Raw genomic sequence first — 20,216 nt, forward strand, 5'->3', positions numbered from 1 at the left:
AAATTCATACCATACCTTAATTGAAATAAACTTTCAAGTATAGCTAAGTCCTCTTACAATATGGTGCCCAAACTGGGAAACTCTCTACCAATTATTTTATGCCTCTAAATATTGGCATGGTGCCTGTGAGTCAGTCAAGTCAATGAATACACAGATGGGAATAGGTCTCTACAATACTGAAATCTGTGAGGGATCAGTAGGGCTCAGAGAATAGCACCCGTGCTTCTCAGATTCATTCTGCCCACCCTCAGCATGGCACATGTAACATGGGCATGCCAAGCTTAGAGCTAACCCTGTGATAGCCAAGTAAGCAGACTGTTCCAGAGGCATTGTGGGAGAACATGAGTTGATCTACAGTGGGTACATCCTCTACTAAAGTGGTGCTGGCAACTTCATCTGCCATCCTAGTGAAAGCTGTAATCAGAGCAACTCACTCGTGAGTTGAGATTGTATGATGAGGGGAAAAGTAAAATGCATCCTGTAAACAGGAAGCAAATCCATATGCTTAGGTGGTCTTGCATGTTACATCATGGATCTCTAACATTTTCATTTCCCTGTTTTGGTGTTTGACAGAAGCCAGTGATGACCCATCGACCCTGAGAAAGGCAGATCCTCCCTACCCTGATGTTTTACTACTGCTGCAAGACCTTAGCTCAAAGCTTCACTTTTATTTCCCTTAATGCTTGCTTTTCCTTCTACTGCTCCCTTACCTGCAATGCCAGATGAAGGGAAGAAGCACTCCTGCACAGTGGGGAATCCTGTTCAGTTGTGTTTACAGAGCTCAGAGTTTCAGCCTCACTGCAAGAGAATGTGGGTCCAATTCTGAGTAAGACACCAACTGATTATTAACTGGCAAGTCTTCTGGGCTACAGAAGCTGGCAAAGCAGGCCCAAGAAGTGCACCATGTGCCCCGCTATCTCTTTTAAGAAGTTTTGATAGCTGTGACCCACAGACATTTGTTTGAACGTTTGGCTTAAAGAAACATTGTCAAGGTTGGTAAATGTGGGCCAAGTATGTGCCTGATGCATGCCTGATGGCTTCACAGAAGGAAAGAATTTGTCAGAGTGAGTTTTCACTCTAATATTGCTTTTCTATTGAGATGGTTCAATGAATGGAACCATATGCATTAAAGTGTTTTGCAGCAGATTTAAGCTGCATAGTTCCCATTGTCTTTAGTGGGAATCACCTGGCTAAAAAGTTGATTTGCAAATGTCCAGCATATTTGCAAAAGTCAGGCAATCCATGTTCTATCCATCTTTTCCCTGTGGGTATGTATTGTGCAGTGACAGAGACAGGAGTTGATTGTGTATGAAGTGTGTCTTGACTTACCAGTGCAATCCTTCGCTGAATATAACCACTTGAGGCCCAGCTATAAAATACAGACTGCAGGAAAGTTTATGACTTCTGGCAACTTGCAAACCAGCAGGATGGGAAAAGGGGTGATGTTGAGGTAAAGAATATATTCAGTGACTATTAATTCTGTTAGCCAGATACGTGAGTTACCTGCTCAACTGTGATGCACCATGAAATAAAAGGGTTAGCAGTAGGTCCTAGACCTGGATTTGGTGCTGAGTCACTTTGGACAAGTCATCTTCGCTGTGCTTGATTTTCCCCCACTAGTGAAATAGGTGATTTATCATGCTGACTTAACCCGGTAAAGTGCTTCAGTATGTAAATATTATCAACACCAAATAAAAAGGCCCCACAGAGGGATTATGCAGCTTTTTTTCCTCACTAGGAAAGCAGAGACAAGAAGGGTAACTGGGCTTCAATATTTTTGCTTAAAGAAGTGACCACTCAAGCTCCCATTTCACTCAAGTCCCATTAAAATCCATAGTGTTGAAGCACTTTGCTTAAGGAGACTTCTCAAAATTAGGGTTCAAGTTGCCAGGCAAGTACAGACCCTTAGGTAGTCTATGTTGGATCTGACATCTTTTGGGAAAAGTAACTGTCATAAAACGGTTTAGCCTAAACAAATGCCAGGCAAAATGGCAGGCAGTGCCATAGCCTCCTTACCCCTCCATCTGGAACATGAAATTCCTTCCTGTCTTTGAGTTTAATTTGCCTTCATCCAATAATGCCATTGGTCTCAAGTGCTTGTACAGCACCCTTCCCCTAACTTATAGGTGCAATTTGCTCTTACTATCTTGTTACTTCCAAGAGAGATTTGTCAAAAGATTTCTCTCTACATTTTCTAACCGGATCTTTTGGTGCACAGTCTTACCCTTGTGAGGGGGAAGTTCTGGTTGGATGAACTAGTCTTTCCCTCCACAACATAAAATCTAGATAGTGTCACCTGAAGCTGAAGCAAAAGCGGTGGAGGCCAAACCCACGGATGTAAGAAAAGAATTCTCCCACAGCAGCTCAAACAGAAGGGCTTAAGGCCATCCCAGTATTTTAAAATAAAATAATTAAAGAAAGAGCATGTGAATCCTCAGATTAGTCACACACTATTGTATGAGAGTTTGGTTGTGATTTGGGAGTCCCTAAACATATATAAATGTTCTGTGGTCACTGCGGAAGGTGGTCATGTAAAGAGCAGAAAACAGAAGGAAGTTATTCTTTTTCTAAGAAATTCTGCAATTTTAAAATATTTTGGTCCAAAATGTGACAGAATTAAAAATGAAATTTCTGTAAATTGAAATTCTGAAAAATACTTATTTCCAGTCAGTTATTTCATTAAAAATAAATACTTTTGTTTTGATTTTGCCCTTTAAAACTTGTTTAAAAATGTCTTTCTTTAAAGTAAACAGATGGTTTTTATTTCAAAATGTCTATTTGAAAGAAAACATCTAAATGTTCCACTCTAAAAGTGTAAAAAATAAGAAACTTTGATATTATCAAAACACTTCATTTGGGGGAGAGAAAACAAAACTCTGTCAAAATGGGCATGTTTTCTAATGCATTTTAATTTTGCCAAAAATGGCACTTTTCAATAAGTGGCAAGGATCTCTTAGGAAGATATCTTTTATTGGATCAGCTGTGTAGTTAGGATGGAGTTAGACAAGCTTTTGAATGCCACACAATCTTCATCAGGTCTGACCAGAAAAAGCGAGGCACAGCATAGTAAAGAACAGTTGTGGCCACTTGTTTTGGTCCAGCATATTTATTTTCCTGGGTGTGGTAGCTGAAATGACTTCAGATGACTTTGTACCTGAAGTACCTATGTAATACAATTCACATAGAAGACATGTCTTATCTCACGTTCCCATTTAAAGTCCATAGTATCCAATTCCATTCTTACTAATACAACTTAAGCTGAGAGATGATTTCTCAAAAAGATGGTCTCTGACTAAGCTATGGTTCCATTTAATCAGTATAGGCCACTTAAAATTATTACACCTAGATGCATAGAAACTAACTTTCAGTCAGCTGGACCGTTGCAACTTCCTGCAATAAAATGAAATTGCCTATTGCATATATTTCACAAGTGAGCTGCCTTTAGGCATTAACATAGTGGTCCAGAACCTCATGTGGTATAAGGTAGCTCCACTGAAGTCATAGAGTGATGTAGATTTATATCAGCTAAGGATCTAGCCACGCTGTAGTACAAATGTACCCTTTGCAATACCTGTTTTCACCCTTAGTCCAGTACTAGTCTATCAGAATCCTAACCCCATGGAGAAGTCCTCATGCCAAACCTCAAAAATGTAAAATAAGGCATTGTTTAGACTGTAGTTACCCAAGCATTTTAACTTTCATCCTCTTCTGTTTCTATATAAATATATGGCCTAAATCATTCAATAAAACTGATTTTGTGTTGAGATTCAAACATCCATTTTGCACAGCATCTGATTTTCTTCCTCTCAGTTCACTTTCCTCGCTTTAACCAGTCAATGCAAATGCATCCAATGAAAAAATTGAAAAGTACAGGAAATGAAGCTGTATCTGAAGTTTGGGAGATGTGGTCAGATAGGGAAATAAAACAGTAAGTTTGTTCCCCTCGCATTGATCACAAATGTATTTAGGAGCAGGAGAGCAGGGAAAGAAAGGAATAAGTTTGTCCCCCTTGCATTGATCATAAGCTTTTCCAGGAGCAGTACAATAAATGTGTTCAATTATACACAATGCTGTACAGTCCCATGTAGGATGTATCATGTTACCTCTGTTCTTGCATATTATACCATTGCATCTCAGACCCCAGGCACTTACCATAACATGAGAGCATTAGCACTTGTGATTACTTGATAAAACTAAATAGAATGAAGAAAATAGTTTCTAAAATACAAAAAAATGTAACAGGGACAAATGTTTTTATTTTAATGACCACACCTCTCTAAGGACCCTAGTAATCTCATTTGGATGCCGTGATCTAGTTAGGGATTAGCAGAACAGGCAGGTTTAGTCATAAATTCTGTTGTCTAAATTGATTATCTGTTCAAAATGGCAAGTTGTTAAGTCAATACAGAAATATATTAAAGGATTTCTTCATACAGAACCCAAGAGGGACTGTGGCTTGTTTGTTAATTTTCTGTCCTGCTTTGCAATCTGAATTATCTTCTTCAGGACACAACTCTCATTTGTGCTTTGAAAAATCTTCCCCCAAAGCATGATTCATCTCCCAACAAAGCCAGTGGGCCAGTACCATTGAACATCATAGTCAAGTGCTTAAGTCTTACATGCCTAACCTTATAGGAGTAATTAGCCAACACTGCCCTCTTTTGAGACAACCTTAACAGAGAATGCAAAAGAGCTAACTGAGCAGCTGTATGCCAGGGGCTGTATGCATGCCAATTATATCAAAGGTAGCTGACAGATGGACTAACTGGTGATTGTTGATCATTGTTCTTCCTTTTAAACAACCAGTGCAAATTCTCTTCCATACCTACTGGCTGTGTTCTCAAGAGCCTGACCACTGTTCAGTGCAAAGCTGAGCCATGTTAGCTGCAAACAGGTAAGAAAACATGAGGAATATGACCAGATTAAGCATGCTGTCAGTCCCATGGAATTGTTTTATTTTTTGACAGGTAGTAAATTTGCCAAAAATGGCCGCTTAGAAAGACTCATGGGAGGAAAAGATTTAAGAAGTCAAAATGACTCAATTGAACAGTTTTTAAATGAGTAATGTATTTTAGTAGTGTTGGAGGGATGTTGTAGCTGTGATGGCCCCGGAATTATTTGAGAGGCAACGATTTTTGTGGGTGTTATCTATTGATGATACTGCCCCCAAATTTCTGCTGCACGCAGGGTGCATCTACATGAGACGTTTTACTGCATAGTAGCCTAGTTTACTGTGCAGTAAGTATGCATGTCTATATGCGCACATGCTTAGTTTGCACTAAACCACACTAATCACAAGTAAATTTGGTACCCACAAATGCAAGTAGCAAATTTACTTTCAATTACTAATGGTGCAGTAATGCTCATGTAGATGCCTGACCAGTCAGCCAGCCACCAGGGGGCAGGAGATTGCTCCCTGCTGCTGGGGTGGGCTCCACAATCACAACCCAGACAGGGACTATGTCTCCCTTCCCCAACAGCAGGGAGCTCCGAGCCCCCCACGCTGAGATTGCAGTCACGGGGCTGGCACTAGGAGCGGGGGCTGGGAACTGTCCTGGTCAGGAAGTGATCTAGGTCAGTGGTCTCCAAAGTGGGGTGTGCAAGACTATCCATTGGGGTGCAAGAAGAAAATATTAGAACTTCTATGTATATAGATAGGGGAGCACAATCAAAAAAGTTTGGAGACCACTGATCTAGATGATCGAAGCATGGGGCTTGGAAAGAGCTGCAAGGGTGGGGTAGGTCCCATCCCCCTGCCCCAATCCACCAGTGGAGCAGGTAGCAGTGAGCTAGCTTCTAGATGTCCCACCGGCGGCTCAGGGAAGGGGGCTGGGACCCACCCCTCCACTGCAGCTCTTTCCAAGACCCCTGCCCCGTGAGCTCCCTGCTGCCAGAGCAAGGGGATACTGTCCCCACCCCAGCAGCAGACAGCCCCCCAGGGCAGGGTGCAGTGTCCCAGCCTGGGCCAGGAGACAGCTGTCTCCTAGCCTGGTGTTCCCTGCCAGCCCCAGCGAGAGCCTAGAGCTCCCCGCGCTGGTGGCAGGCGCCCATTGCAGGGCCCCAGGAAGCAGAAGTTTGCTGCCATTAATTAGTGTGCTTCCTTCATGTGCGGATGCCTGCTCAGGAGCATTTGCTCGCGAGTGGTTTACTTGCAAGTAAACTGCTTCTGGATCTAATGCACATGTAGACACACCCACAGATTACACTTTTCAAGCACATCCTCTAGTGCAGCTGGAATCAAGACTACCTGTGTATAAGCACGTGGTTTCTATAGAGTCTGAGAGTCCTCTGCTTCCCACCATGCTCTGTTACTGGAAATTCCCAGGCAAGCCTCTTTTTCGCTGCTGTTTCAAAGAAGCCAGATGCTCTATAGGAGTGCACCACATCTGTCCATGAGGTAAGGACAGATCCTCCAGGACTACTTTTCTCTTGAAAGCAGACCACCTCAGCTTGGTAAGCCCTGGGGACACAGGAGAGCATTGATACCTTTTTTCCCAAGGCTTTGGACTCCAGTCCAAACAGAGAGGGAAAATCGATTGCATTTTTCTATTTCCCTGGGACAGTTCATTTTGCCAAAGCAATCTGCTAACATAAAGCTGTGATTATAACCTGGCCCTTTGTCCATTTATGGGACCTTAGGTGAGCTCACAAGTAGTAAAACTAAAGGCTGAAACAGGGACATACCGTGCCACCTAATTTTAACAAGCCCAGTCTATAACAAATCTCTACAGCTAATGATCCCAACAGCAGGATCCAATTTTTCACTAATATGATGCAGTACATTGACTAACCCTATTATAGCAAACATGAACTCTTAATGAACTTTTCTTTCGGTCCCTTGTGAGTTTATTATGATGAAGTTGTGATGTAAATGGCAAGTCAGTACAATTCTAATGAAAAACGGACTATCCCAGTTCAGCTGGTCTCTACCAGCATCTTCAATGCAGCATCACAACTTCATCACAATAAACTCACAAGGGACCGAAAGAAAAGTTCATTAAGAGTTCATGTTTGCTATAATAGGAACATTTTCTGACGTGTAGTTATTTTAAGAGATTTTTTTCACCCACCTGTCAACTTCTGAAAAGGCTTTAAGTTGGAAGAGCCCAATCCTGTGTGGTGATTTACTCTCCAAACCAGATTCTAAACATTTTCTATGTTTTTGTAAATGAAAAAGCTCAGATTTATCTCAACCCAAATGCATTAGAAATAATGCTTTAAAGGAAAGGGGTGGAGGTTCTTCTAAAATGACTCTCCAATATTATAATACCCTGAAATATAGGGGTCTCGAGTTTGTTATATTTGTCTAATCATATTGCAAAACCTCCCTGATGTGCTGAGAACTTGAATCCTCAACATCATAAATCCTCCTCTAGAGTTTTAAAAGAGGTATTTTATTTAAATTGGTAGGATAGGGACCACTGAAGGTCCTAAAACAGCCTTATTGTATTGGGAACGTTGTGCTACAAGGACATATAAGGGCAGAATATAGAATTGTATAGTTTTAACATTTATAGAGTAATCGATTATTGGCCCCAAAGATTTGTCTTCTTATCTTTGTCACATGTTTATTCTGTTGTGTCTACAATAGTTATGCTTCTAAGAAGCCAGGTGAATGTAGGGAGTTGCTCTTCTAATTATTGAGGAGGGGTAATTTTGTTTACTTTATGTTTAGGCCCCACTCTTACCACTTGTAACATGGTAATGCACAGATGGTCTCAGTCAGGGTGCTGTTGAAGTAAAAGAATATTTGTGCAGGTGTTGCAGTCTGCTAGAGCATTGCAAATCACAGGACTGAGGCCCAAGTTTGGGTTGCATATACTAGAGGAGCTGGTCTTTATCAAGGCAATTTATTCAACTGTAACTATAGTGATGTAGTTATTTTGATACAACCTCCTCATAAAAAAGAACAAACTGGGCACATCTACACATGCATTTATGTTGCATTAAACTTGCTGCACAGTAAGCAGGTTTACTGTGTCTCTACATCTGCAGCTACTAAAGTGCAGTAACACTGCATGTGGACTGACTTGGACCTAAAGTTAGTCCTAAGTCAGTCCACACACACGGTGTTACTGTGCAGTCTACACACAGAGTAATTAATCAGGTGTACATCTGATACTGCATGATGTAGGTATCAAATTTACATCCAAGTCAGCATAAGTTGCCATATATACTGCACAGTACAGGTGTGCATGTGTAGGCACTGCCTGTACTATGCAGCAATTTTTGGTTACTGAACAGTAATTTTGATTACTGCTCAGTAAATGTGCATGTGTAGATGCACCCACCAGAACTGAGACTTACACCTGTGTAATTTAATTCTATAGCATATATGCAGAAACTTAGTGGGATTCTTTGGAAATGTGTGCATAATATATATATGTGTGTGTGTGTGTGTGTCAGTTGATGATTTACAGATGAGTACATTTTAGCATGAACTAATGTTACTAAAAAAGGTAGATTAGCATATTCCTAAATTATCTGATTTCTGTAAATGAAAAAATATATAATTCTAAAGGAAGATAATTGCCATCATGAGTCATGAAAATCCCTTTCTTGATTTGATAAAAAATATGAATATAATGGGTCTTGGGGAGGGGAGGTGACATTAAAATGCCCTGGCTTTGTCCCGGGCTGCGTGTGTCTGTGACATCAGCACTAAGGCAAGGCATAAAAAGGCAAACGGGAGATCTCCAGCTCGCGTGGAGTCCAGTGACTGGAGAAGAAAAGCAGCAGAACACTCCAGACCTCCTGCTTGACACACAGTAAGTAGTTCAGCAGGTCTGTGTGTCATACACACGCACACCTCTGAGAAAAAGGCATCCTGCTGAAGAAAAGTGGGAAAAGAGAGAAATAGCCCAGAGGTAAACTGGAAAGATTTTTAACTGCAAGCGTAGTGCATTCGTTGGGATTGTTTTTCCATCCATTGTTAAGTTTTTTTGTGTGATGTTTTATCTTGGGGAAGTTGCTCTGTCCTTTCATGTAGTGACTCTTGCAGGCTGTGGAGATGTGCCTATCTAAAGGTTTCTTTGTGTTTGTCACTGTTTCTGCATGTGCATATTTGTGTTCTATACATCATTGTGAGCACTGTTTAAATTTTAAGCAAACAACACTTTCCATAAAATGGGCAATAAAAAGCAGGTGTCTATACATGAAAGCCTACCCTCGGGTCTTATTTCTAAATGGTTTTAAATTGCTTTTTCCCCATTACTGAGATGTAGTCACTACAACCAAGTTGCTTTCCATGGCAAAAGAGGTATTTATGCTTGATTCAATATAAAGTGTCCAGTTTTCAGAAGTCCTAGGAAGTAAAATTGTGACTTTGTTTGAGTCCATAACGTGTGCTATGTACATATTAAACAATCTCTCTCATCTCTTATAGGTTTTATATTCTCAGTTAGCTCCTGAACACCCAGTAGTAAAAAAAGTAAAAGCTAATTATACCTATTAAATTTCTAGCCTGTGGGTTCACATTCAGACATTAACCTCGTTGTTTAAGATGCATGAAGCTTGTTTGCATCCAGTTAAAATTAAGGGGAAAGCTGGATAAGAGTGAAATGATGATATGCACAATTCATTTCTTATAGACCTAGGGCCTTAATCACAAATTTTGGACCCAAAGTTAAACTTCTCCAAATGGAGGGTCTATTTGACCCAGGAGGGTAGTGGTTTGGTTCAGGTCAGCATCTTACCTTTATGTTTTAGAGCACTCTCTTGCTCCTGTTGATGTCAGTGTCAAAAGATGTCATTCTGTTAATCTACAAGGGAATAAATTGGAACCCTATGCATTTCTCCTAACCTGAGACATATTCTTCCTATTACAAATCAGGGGGATTTTAAGCTCAAGAAGTAAGAGTGCATAACACTCCATCCAGTGTAAAGTAACGTTTGAATATCATATAGAAAGTGCTTCCTTAGTTACTATACATGCTTCATCTGGGAAAATAGTTTAAGTTGTAACCTCCCAAGAGCATGGATTTTTCATGAATAAATTTCCCAGCACAATAGAGGCCATGATCTTGATTGGGTCTTCTGGATGCTATAGTAAAAGTATTAATAATAATCATAGTAATAATATACAAGTGCATATTTACTTGTGAGTGTGATGATTGTAAATAAAGTTCTTCACTTGCAAATGTATATGCTCAGTTAAATTTGTGGCCCAGTGGGGTGGTCATACTTGCTTCCCTGTCAGCTCTGGAAAAGGAGGCTAGAATCTGTCCCTTGCAGATCTGACAAACAGTGATTTGTAAGGGCACAATCTTTATTGCTGGCGATGATAGAAAAGGTAGAAAAGAGCACCTTTATTTCAGAGCTTGATTTTTCACTTCTAGCAGGGTGCATCCACATGTGTGCTTTATGGCAGAGTTGACTCATTAGCCCCACAGTAAAATGTTGCCATCTACACATGTGGCACTATTAGACCGCAGTAAATTAATTAACTCCGCTGTAAGACAGTACTGTCTGGGGCAGGTACTAACCTACAGCAGAGTTATTTAGTGTGCTGCAACACACATGTAGATGGTTTTCATAGATTTCATAGACATTAGGGCTGGAAGGGACCTTGGAAGATCATCAAGTCCAGCCCCCTGCCCAAGGGGCAGGAAGTCAGCTGGGGTCATAGGATCCCAGCAAGATAAGCATCCAAATTGCTCTTGAAGGCATTCAATGTAGGTGCATGAACCTCCTTCAGTGGCAGGCTATTCCAGACCTTGGGTGCTCGGACAGTGAAGAAATTCTTCCTTATGTCCAGCCTGAAACGGTCTTGCTGGAATTTATAACCTTTCAACCTTGTCATCCTTTGTGGTGCTGTGGTGAACAAACGTTCCCCCAGATCCTGGTGGTCACCCCTGATAAACTTATAGGTGGCCATCAGATCACCCCTGAGCCTGCGCTTTTCCAGGCTAAATTGCCCCATGGCTCTAAGCCTGTCATCGTAAGGTCTGTTTTCCTGACCTCTGATCATGCGCGTGGCTCTCCTCTGGACTCTCTCAAGCTTCTCCACATCCTTTTTGAATTGTGGGGCCCAAAACTGGACGCAGTACTCCATCTGCGGCCTCACCAAGGCTGAGTACAAGGGGAGAATGACGTCCTGGGATTTGCTTGAGAAGCATCTATGGATGCAAGCCAGCGTTTTGCTTGCTTGGTGACTTGGGCTGGCTGGGATATAAAGGTGCTCCAGTGTGGGGCTGCCTGCTAGCTAGCTAGTCCTGCATTGGAGCACCCTCATGCCCCCGTCAGCCCTTCTGCAGCATGTTAGGCCATGGTGGAGCAGCTCTGGGCTGGTAGGCTGACCCCCCCTCCATGCCCTCTGCCAGCTGGGCCTGCTCCACCTTGGTTCAACATGGCATGGTCCTGCACGCACATGTAAACATTGCACCTGGGAGCAATAAACTTCAGAGAAAAGAACTGTGCATTATCTAGCTATGGGAGGAGTTTATTCAGGTGCATTGATTGCGCATTTAGAAGAGCCCACAGTTTGCTTTATAGGAAGCACCTGTTAACTTATTAACTGAGCAAATTTGATTAGGGTATCCAAAGAGGCAGAAGAAATGTCCTTTTCTCACAGTCCTATTAAGATGGAAAGCATGTTGCTCTAACATTAAACAGACACAGATGGAGTCTCTGTTTTAATGAGAGGTCAAATAAATGGCCTTTGAGCACCACTGGTGAGCTACAGGATAGAATTGGGCAGGTCAACAATGCCCATTCTTCTGCTGATCTATATTACCACCCAAACTTTTATGACTTAGCAGGGCCACCTGGTATGTGAGCGGGATGTGGACTGCTCAACCATAATGCTCCATAGAAGGATTCTTTTGCACCAAAGGAATAATCAAGTCGTCTTCTGCAGGCAATGGGAGTCTTTCTGCCCCTTTAACAGTTGCTGATTTATCAGAAGAAAGTACTGTCTCTGCCTATAACTGTTTTGCCTGAGGCCTTAACCTCCTTTTTATTAATGTTAATGTGAAAGTGTTTCTAAAATGCTATCTCTAGTGTAATAGGGAAAGAATTAACAAAACATTAAGGCTTTCCACTGCAATCGTAGCTTACAATGAACACTTAAACTTATATTGACTCCTCACATAGCCGGATTTCTTGGGCATTTATTTTCTGTGATGAAGACACGCATCCAATTCTAAAACATTTAGTGCTCAAGGGGACCGGTAACTTAATTGGAAAACAACAATGAAATGATAAAATAAATCAGGAAGTTTTCCAAGCAATTATTTTCTTATGTCTTTCACTAAAGATGGCAAAAAACTGGGAATTCACCCACAACTCCAAACAAAGCAAGGCAAGTTAAAAAAAATAAGCTGTGGGGAAAATGATGACAGGAGTATTTTATTAATAGTTATTAATTTTTATGACTAGCATGTGAAACACCAAAGGAAAAGAATTAATGTTACTGGGAAATCATCACAAAGTTCATTACATTCTATTTTTATATCAGCTGAAACATTCCTTATTGGTGCCTCACAAATAAATTATATTAATTGCATGTTGGGAATGGGCCACTTGCCTTGAGCCCAGGACCACCAGGAAACATATATCCTGTTAAATAAACTGTCCCAGTCATTAATACTTACTCAGAGTATGCATTGGGCTTTATGGATACAAATATTTAATTTGAATAAAAACCCCTCAAAATTGTGCCAAATATGGGGGTTCCACAGAGTTCACACTTACCAGCCTGTCAATTCTGTTAGACAACTCAGCACCTTCCACATAAAGCATATGAAATAAGGTACTACCCATGCCAAGATAGAGAAGTGTGACCACCATGCAACTGTTTTGTTTGCTCCAGATCTCACCCTACTGAGTCACAGTGCAGTAGGAGATGCACAAAAAAGGAGGGTGAGTTTTTATCTTGAAAATGAAGCAGTTGGAAGCTGCCAATGTTTGTCTCATTTCAATATGACAAATGATGACTTTTTTCACTGAGAAAACAACTGGAGAGATACTCATGAGAAGAAAGGAAACTAAACAAAATGAAATGAAACAAAAAGAAAAGGCACTTTGTGTTGTTTTTTAATCTGTCAAACAATAACTTGGTGCCAGTTTCACCAGTGGTGCCGTTTTGCACAGTTCTACCCTGTGCCCATCTGGTGCAATCACTCTGACCATACTGGCATGAATGTCCCACAGGATGTTTCTCCATTTCCACTGTTGTGGAGGGTTGCACTGAGCCCAAAAGCAGAGAGTCTTGAGATGCTTCTGGTTGTATCTAATGAGTGAACTTTGGATTCTTTAGGCCAATTCTGTTCCTCTTCCAGTTGCATCCAGCCAGAATAGGGCTCCTTTGTGTTAGGTTCTGGACAAACACATAGCAAAATGTATAACCCCTGCCCATGAGGAGGTCTGGTGCTATACAAAGTCTGTGGCTTTGCTGGCACCCAAAAGCTTGCAGAATAGGAGCCTAATGTATGCCAGGAAATACTGACAGGATGCAGTAAGCAACTGAATCAACATGGTAAGCAAAATAAGGGTCTATGGAGGCAAGACAACAGACAAGGTAGAGGGTGTTCAATCTTCTTACTTTTCTAAATACATAGTAAGACAAAAAAATGACCAAAATGCTGTAAGTGATGGTCACTGTCCATTACCAAGCCATTAGCAGTGGACATTTTCCTGAAAAATGTCAGTGCATATAAGCAAGCCTAGAGGAGGCAACTGAAAGTGGCAGGTAACTGCAAGTTGAGGACTACCTGGGGAAGGAATTTCTCTGTACAGGGGATTGTTGCAGACAAAATGCTATGAAGGCAGATTACAGCAAAGACCATTGCCCAAGGTCCCTAGCTATATGGAGCCCCAGTAGGCTAAGTTAGTGTAAGTTACTCTGAGGGCACATCTACACGTGCAGTTAATGTGCCCAAATAAACCAGCCTTCATCTGGCCCACGGCAGGTCCCTCAATCCCGCCTGTCCCAGGCACCATTCAGTCGTGGAGCATCTTGCCACACAGCAAGGTGGGTGCAGCTCCACAGCTGGACTGCCTTTCTAGGCAGCCCAGGCAGTGATGGCTCCTGGCTGCCACCACTACTGGCCCCAGCCCCTCGGTGCATAGCCCTGACCCAGCCTACCTGTGCCTGCCCTGGACTTGCTTGTGCTGAGCAGTGGCAGTGGTTGGGTAAAAACTGTCGTTCGGTATGGGGGAAAAGCAGTCCCTCCCCTGTGCTGCTGCCAGGCGCTTCCTGCTGTAGCCACTGGGAGCCCACACTGGGCTGTCCTACAGCTGCTCTGCACTACCACTGCTGTCCTGCTGGCCAACCTGGAGGTGGCAGTGATGGTGGTGGAGAGTCAGGGCATCCTGTAGGCTGCAAGTGGTTGCAGCAGGAAATGCCTGGCAGGAGCAAAGGGGAGGGATGCTTTTCCCCTGCACCAAGGAAAAGTTTCTGCCCTGCTGCCACCACCACTGCTCAACGCAGGTGAGTCTGGAGCAGGCAAGAGGCAGGCTGGGTTGGGGCTATGCACACAGGTACCACAGGGCTAGGGCCAGCAGCAGTGGCAGCCAGAAGGAGCTGCCACTGCCTGGGCTGCCTAGAAAGGCAGTCCAGATGTGGAGCAGCCCCAGCCTCACTACATGCCCAAGGGGTAGCAGGATGCACCATGGCTGGATGGTCCTTAGGCCAGGCAGGATCGAGGGACCCACTGTGAGCTGGACAAACACTTCTGCAGGCTGGATCTGGCCTGCAGGCCATATTTTGTCCACCTCTGCCTTAGCCTCTGCCTGGGACCCTACTGGTAAGAACAAGCTGTAACTGAATTCAGTGAACCAGGGAATTGAGGCAAAGTGAACTGGTCATAGCAACAAAGTAAGACAGTACCCTAGCAACAGGACAGATGGGTGTCCTGAAGCTCAGAGAAGAGGACATTATAGAATCAAGTCTATGGACAACAAGAGATTGCAACAGAATTTTCCTGGTGCTTGGTGTCCTCTCTTGATGCAGAGCACAGCTATCACCAGGAAGGAGTACTACCAAATACTAGACCCAGGGCATCCACTCCCACCCCCTTGACCTCTGAGCAGACCAAGGACAAAGGTCATCCTATGCCTAGAAGCCCATTGTACTAGTCAACTAAGGCTCAACGATTTCTTTAGGCAAGGAACACATCTCACCTCCTTTGATTTCCCCTGCTTGAGTAACAAGGAATGACCCATTTACAACTGGGTCAACTCAGAGCAGCCTTCAGCACAAGTCTAGAGCAAGATTCAAATGAACACATCTGATGCTGTAGTGAGACATCTTAACCACACTGCCACTGCATTCAGAATCCCTTTGCTAAAAGGAGCAAGTCCTAGCAGTAACCCACTGGCTAGCAGCTACTCCAGGACTCTCTGGAGAGCTGAACAGAAATGTACTGCTTGCTCTCATTGCCTACATCCACCTCACCCCGAACTTGGCCTCCTGTCACAGTTGTAGGGAACTACCCACTCAAATTGACATTATATGGGTGTCCATCTGATTGCACATGGCCACAATTCTTTTATGGTCTTTATCTGTCTGCAGACGAGGTTCTTTAGTCTTATTTTAAGCTCAACCTGACAAGTGGAGAGAGACAAAAAAGGGATGAGATTATAAAGTCACATGGCTGAGAAAAGTTTAATGGGAAAATTTCACTTCTACTAGGATCATGTGTATGTAGTGGGATTGTGTGTGTGCTGTATAGTGCATGTGTTTACGTGTGCACACCTGCTAGTATTTTCTTAGTAATAAGAAGCATCACAGTGTCGCTAATTCTCATAATCCTGTCATGCATCTTGCAACAGTTTCTCTTAAATCCCCAATTCTTTGGACTGAGAGAGTCCAGGAGAATCCTGAATTTTCTTTAAAGATTTCTAGTCCTCATGATTACAAAAAAAGATGGAAAACACAATCTGCATGCAACTTAATGTGTCAGAACCTAGGTGGCGAAAAAAAAGAAACCCAAAAAGGTCAGCTGACTGTCCAGGACATTTTAAGCCAATTTCCTGATTTAAGGGGGCCTAATTCATGATATTTTGTATACCTGAAGTGCGGGTGGCCATACTGATCATCCATCATGTTTCTGAAGAGAGTGGACTTGTTCATTCACGGTTACCTGTTCCCCACTGAGATAACTGTTTAACTCTCTTCCTTCTATCTGGTTCTGCAGGCTGGGATCAGGACTTGCCAAATTCTTGCAAAAGCCACTGGCCTTGGGAGAGCTTTAAGGAATGAACCTGTGGGCTGCCTGCTTCATGTGCCTGCTGCTGGTCTGCCTGGACCTGCCTGACACTGACTGTCGAATCCACGAGCGATCCATGGAAATCAGGAGTAAGTCCCCGCATTAACTGCAGCAGCAAGGCCAGCTCCTGAGCTAGTGAAGACAAGCATAGATCCCAAACAACAATGATCCCTGTCTCCTCCTTCTCCCTGCCCACCCCATGTTACTCTTAATTTTAGCCAGTATGTCCTGGTGAGTTAACCAGCTTCAGTTAAAAACACCATTACACTCAAGTTACGTATGGACAGGAGTTGGCTAGTAGCAATACTTGAGCTACAACCTGAGCTAACTGTGCAGGGAAGAAAAGCTCATTATGTAGGGGCTCTAGCCAGACCTGACAAGGAGGCCCAGGCATGGACTTACATTGTTTCCTCAGCCCTGGCTCTCCTCCAAACAGGTACTTTCTCCTATGAACTTTGGAGATCAGTAGGTCAAATGCTGAGCCAGACTAGCAAATATGCAGTGAACTGAAGTCATGAAGTTGACAGGCCTCATGGCCTACTTCCAACTCCCCAAGTCCTTCCTCTGCAGCACCACTATGCCCTCTTCATTTTTCATGCCATTAGACTAGGCTGCTTACCACTGACAACACTGCAGGTATAACAGACCTTTCCCTCAGCCTCCTGTTCTCATTATATCCTGGAATTTTGTTTTCCAGACCCCGACATTGACCCTTCCTGGTACACTGGCCGTGGGATCCGACCTGTAGGAAGGTTTGGCCGGAGGAGAGCTGCTGGGGAGAGCCTCCAGAAATCTGGCTATGGACATCGGCAAGCTTGCTTCCCTCTAGAAGAAAGCAATGAATCCATCCAAGATGAATGAAATTACTAAGAGAAAGAATGAATATAAATGATGATAATAAAAGAACCTTTTTCCTTTCTTTTCTCCATGTTCCACCCTCTCTTCTAGGCAAATGAAAAGGCTTGGTCTCATTTCAATGTATTTTTGTGGCTATATGTTATATCAACCAAAGAGCAGTCAATAATTCCAGTAGTTTGGACAATTTTCCTTGGTCTGTTTTTGTTCCTCCATCCTCCACCACCTTTCTTTACTTGCTCCCTCTTCATCTTACTTTTGCTTTATGTCCATGATGATTTATAACAGAAATTCTCAATTTGGAGCTGTACTGGTGGGGGAAAGAAATACAAATCCTATTGTTAATGATCTTCATAGAGTATGGGCTCTTTTATACAGATCAGCACAATAATAAAATCTGAGAACCTGGCTTTTCACCTGTTTGCTGTGGATTCAGATGAAGCTGACTTTTCATAACTCTTCTTGACACTCATGGCTGTAGGACACTTGCCCCTAAGATTGCTTGCCTCCCTTCTCTGCAATACCATGTCTATAAGTATTGTCTTTGGACTGGATGACTAGACCAAGCAGCCTGCTGTTAAAGGCTAGGTTCAGAATCTATCTGAAAACAGGTAGAACCTTAAATATCCCCACTCTCCCGACTAAATATCTCACACCATAAGGAAATGCTCATTACTTATGAAGCTGGTAATTCAGGATGATTATTTCAGTAGTGATACTGATCCTACATATCTGGCTCTGCAGCCATTCAGACTGCTGAAGTCTTGTTGGGCATTTAGGCATTTCCACCCACATAACAATCCCTCTATTTGTCTGGCTCACTTGAATTGGCAGTTGATTTTTCTACCTTGCACTTATTTTAGTTGGTCACCCATGCTGGTGTGCATAGATTTGCCTGCAACATACACAGGCAGTAGTTGGTCTGACTGCACTTTCTGGCCTTAAAACCTATCAAGCAACATGGTGCTTAATCTTTATAGTCCTTTCTTCCTGTCTGCACCAACTTCCAATTTAGTATGTTCTGCTGTCTTCATACTTTTAAACATAGGACTGGAAAGAACCTCCTCAGTCATGAGTCCAATCCCTGCTACCTCAGGTAGCCACTTCATATCATTTCATTCATATATTTACCAAGTTCTGTCTTAAAACCACATAGGGGGGTTTTTGTGTCCCCATTAGCCCTATTGGAAAGCTGTTCCAAAACTTCACTACTCTATTAGTTAGAAATCAACCAAATCTTAAGTTATAGCTAGTTTATACCCATTTATTCTTGTGCCTTTGTAACCAATACACTGTTGCTGGATTACACTGAGTTGTCTTTAATGACTTCACCATTGCTGCCCTGTAGCTTATGACAGAATAGCCACTCAGGTGGGATGCCATGATACGATGTGGTAGATAAAAAACATCAAGGCCCTGACCCAGCATGTTCAGCAATAGCCTAAACCTAAACTTACTTTGCTTCTGTATGTGGAGAGGAAAGAAATCAGAGGAAACAAACAACAAACCAGTTTGTAGTGGGTGTTCCAACCTTCATCAGGAGACTTCCAGATAAATAGGATTACTGCTGGAGAGTGTCCCTGGCTTGACTAAATTATTGCTCCCATATGTTAATGGCCAGGAGATGCTGAGATAAGAGAAATTGTATCAGTGAAGCTCATCCCCTGCCGCATGCCATGTACCATCCAAAATACTTTTTGAAACATCCCTTGTCTACACTTGCCTGGTTCTGCCCCAGAAATTCTGATAACAGATAGCTACCATGACTGCCCAGGTGCCAGAGCAGTTATAATGCAAGAAGGCGAAGTGCATCCCAAGAAGGCACCGGCAGCTGAAAGAGACACCAAATTCACCCTGAGAGTGTCTGCATGTCCTTTCTGCTGAACAGCACAGAACTTTTACTCTGCTTTGCAGAGGCAGAAAGGAGCTGTGCTTTCATAGAGGGACTTTGATGGTGGACTTCAAATTCTATCAGCAAATATTATAGTGTAGACTAGGTCTCAGGCAAGCAAAAAATGTCAAGGGGAGTTGAGCAAGAATCTGGTTCCTCTGGCCTCTCGGTGAACTATAGTGACACAGATTGATGTTGACATATTGCCCTACTGCATAGCCTGCAGACCTATGGACCCAGAGTATCCCGGTGCTCAGGGGAAAAAAGTGAAGAACTGAACCCCTCTAGCATTAACAAGTGTTGGTGAAAAAAATGGCACCCAGCACCTATGTAATAATAATACAAAGTCAGGGCATGTACAGGAAAGGCAAGGACTTTTGATTGCTTTCTGCCCTTGGTCCACCCTCTGCAATTTTAATAACTTTATTGGGTCTAACAGAGGTTTAACGGATGGTTTTAGACCTGATTATCCTCCCTTAAACCTGTGTGATTTGGGAGTCATCCCAATGAAGGCAACGAAGAAAATTTTCCACTCGCAAAAGAGATGTACAGTGTACTCCATTTAAAAGCATACCCTCAGCTGAATGCTGAATTAACAATGCCTATGCACTTACCTGGCGTATACGCTTAGCGCCAACTTAATGTATACAATTTTCATTAACTAGAGAAGTAGCCTGTGCAGGTTTTTCACAGACATTTAAGGCTTATTGTCTTGTTTTCCAGACTGGCTTATGCCTCTAATAAGAGCCTCAAAATTGACAGGAACTAGACAGTTCAGGGCTGTTTTAGAAGCCTTGAAATTGATGGTACCTAGTTAGTTTCATCAATTGTGCACTTATAGTAGCACAATTACAAATTTGGGACTAGGAGTTCCTATGCACTTACACAGTTCAAGCACTTAACATGCAGATAACTGGAGTTTGTCATAAGATAGGTAACAGGCAACAAACTGTGACTAGTATTGGGTTGCACAGGGAAGCAAATTTTGTACATATCCAGTACACATACAAGTGTGCAACACTTCCTGCAAAGAAACACTGTTAAGCAAATGGAATGACTTGCATAGGGCTCCTATGATGGTATAGTTATAAGGCTCTAGAGGTGCTGCAGTCTGCACCCTTCTGCATGAGATGGGATGGGCATGTCTCATAGTAAGTCAGGTAGGGAAAAGGTTAATTTCCTACAAAGGGAACTAGGCACCATCCCCAGGTATCAGGCTCAATCTGCCCATTACAGAGCTCAGCTTTTTCTAATTAGCA

General features: G+C 42.6%; 3 protein-coding genes across 11 annotated transcripts in view; 2 read left to right on the forward strand and 1 right to left on the reverse strand.

Moving 5' to 3' along the window:
- MLPH (melanophilin) overlaps positions 1-4,438 on the forward strand; it is an 85,813-nt gene extending 81,375 nt beyond the window's left edge. For all 8 annotated transcript variants that reach the window (XM_019554159.1, XM_019554162.1, XM_019554160.1 and 5 more), the window contains one exon: positions 574-4,438. In XM_019554159.1, the coding sequence (XP_019409704.1) occupies positions 574-600 (27 nt within the window). In that variant the 3' untranslated portion in view covers positions 601-4,438. The remainder of the gene's footprint in view (positions 1-573) is intronic.
- RAB17 (RAB17, member RAS oncogene family) overlaps positions 1-20,216 on the reverse strand; it is a 52,968-nt gene that overhangs the window by 14,609 nt on the left and 18,143 nt on the right. The window lies entirely within an intron of this gene.
- On the forward strand, positions 8,597-17,480 carry PRLH (prolactin releasing hormone). Of its 2 annotated transcripts, none has more exons than XM_019554169.1 (3): positions 8,597-8,768; positions 16,140-16,300; positions 16,909-17,480. In XM_019554169.1, the coding sequence occupies exons 2-3, from the start codon at positions 16,201-16,203 to the stop codon at positions 17,070-17,072; spliced, it is 264 nt and encodes an 87-aa protein (XP_019409714.1). In that variant the 5' UTR covers positions 8,597-8,768; positions 16,140-16,200; the 3' UTR covers positions 17,073-17,480. The 2 variants fall into 2 exon arrangements, with proteins under 2 accessions (XP_019409714.1, XP_019409715.1); XM_019554170.1 differs by lacking the exon at positions 8,597-8,768 and adding an exon at positions 8,775-8,867.

The sequence above is a fragment of the Crocodylus porosus genome, unplaced genomic scaffold (genome assembly GCF_001723895.1).
Source record: "Crocodylus porosus isolate Cpor-Errol unplaced genomic scaffold, CroPor_comp1, whole genome shotgun sequence".
In the NCBI taxonomy this organism is placed as follows: domain Eukaryota; kingdom Metazoa; phylum Chordata; order Crocodylia; family Crocodylidae; genus Crocodylus; species Crocodylus porosus.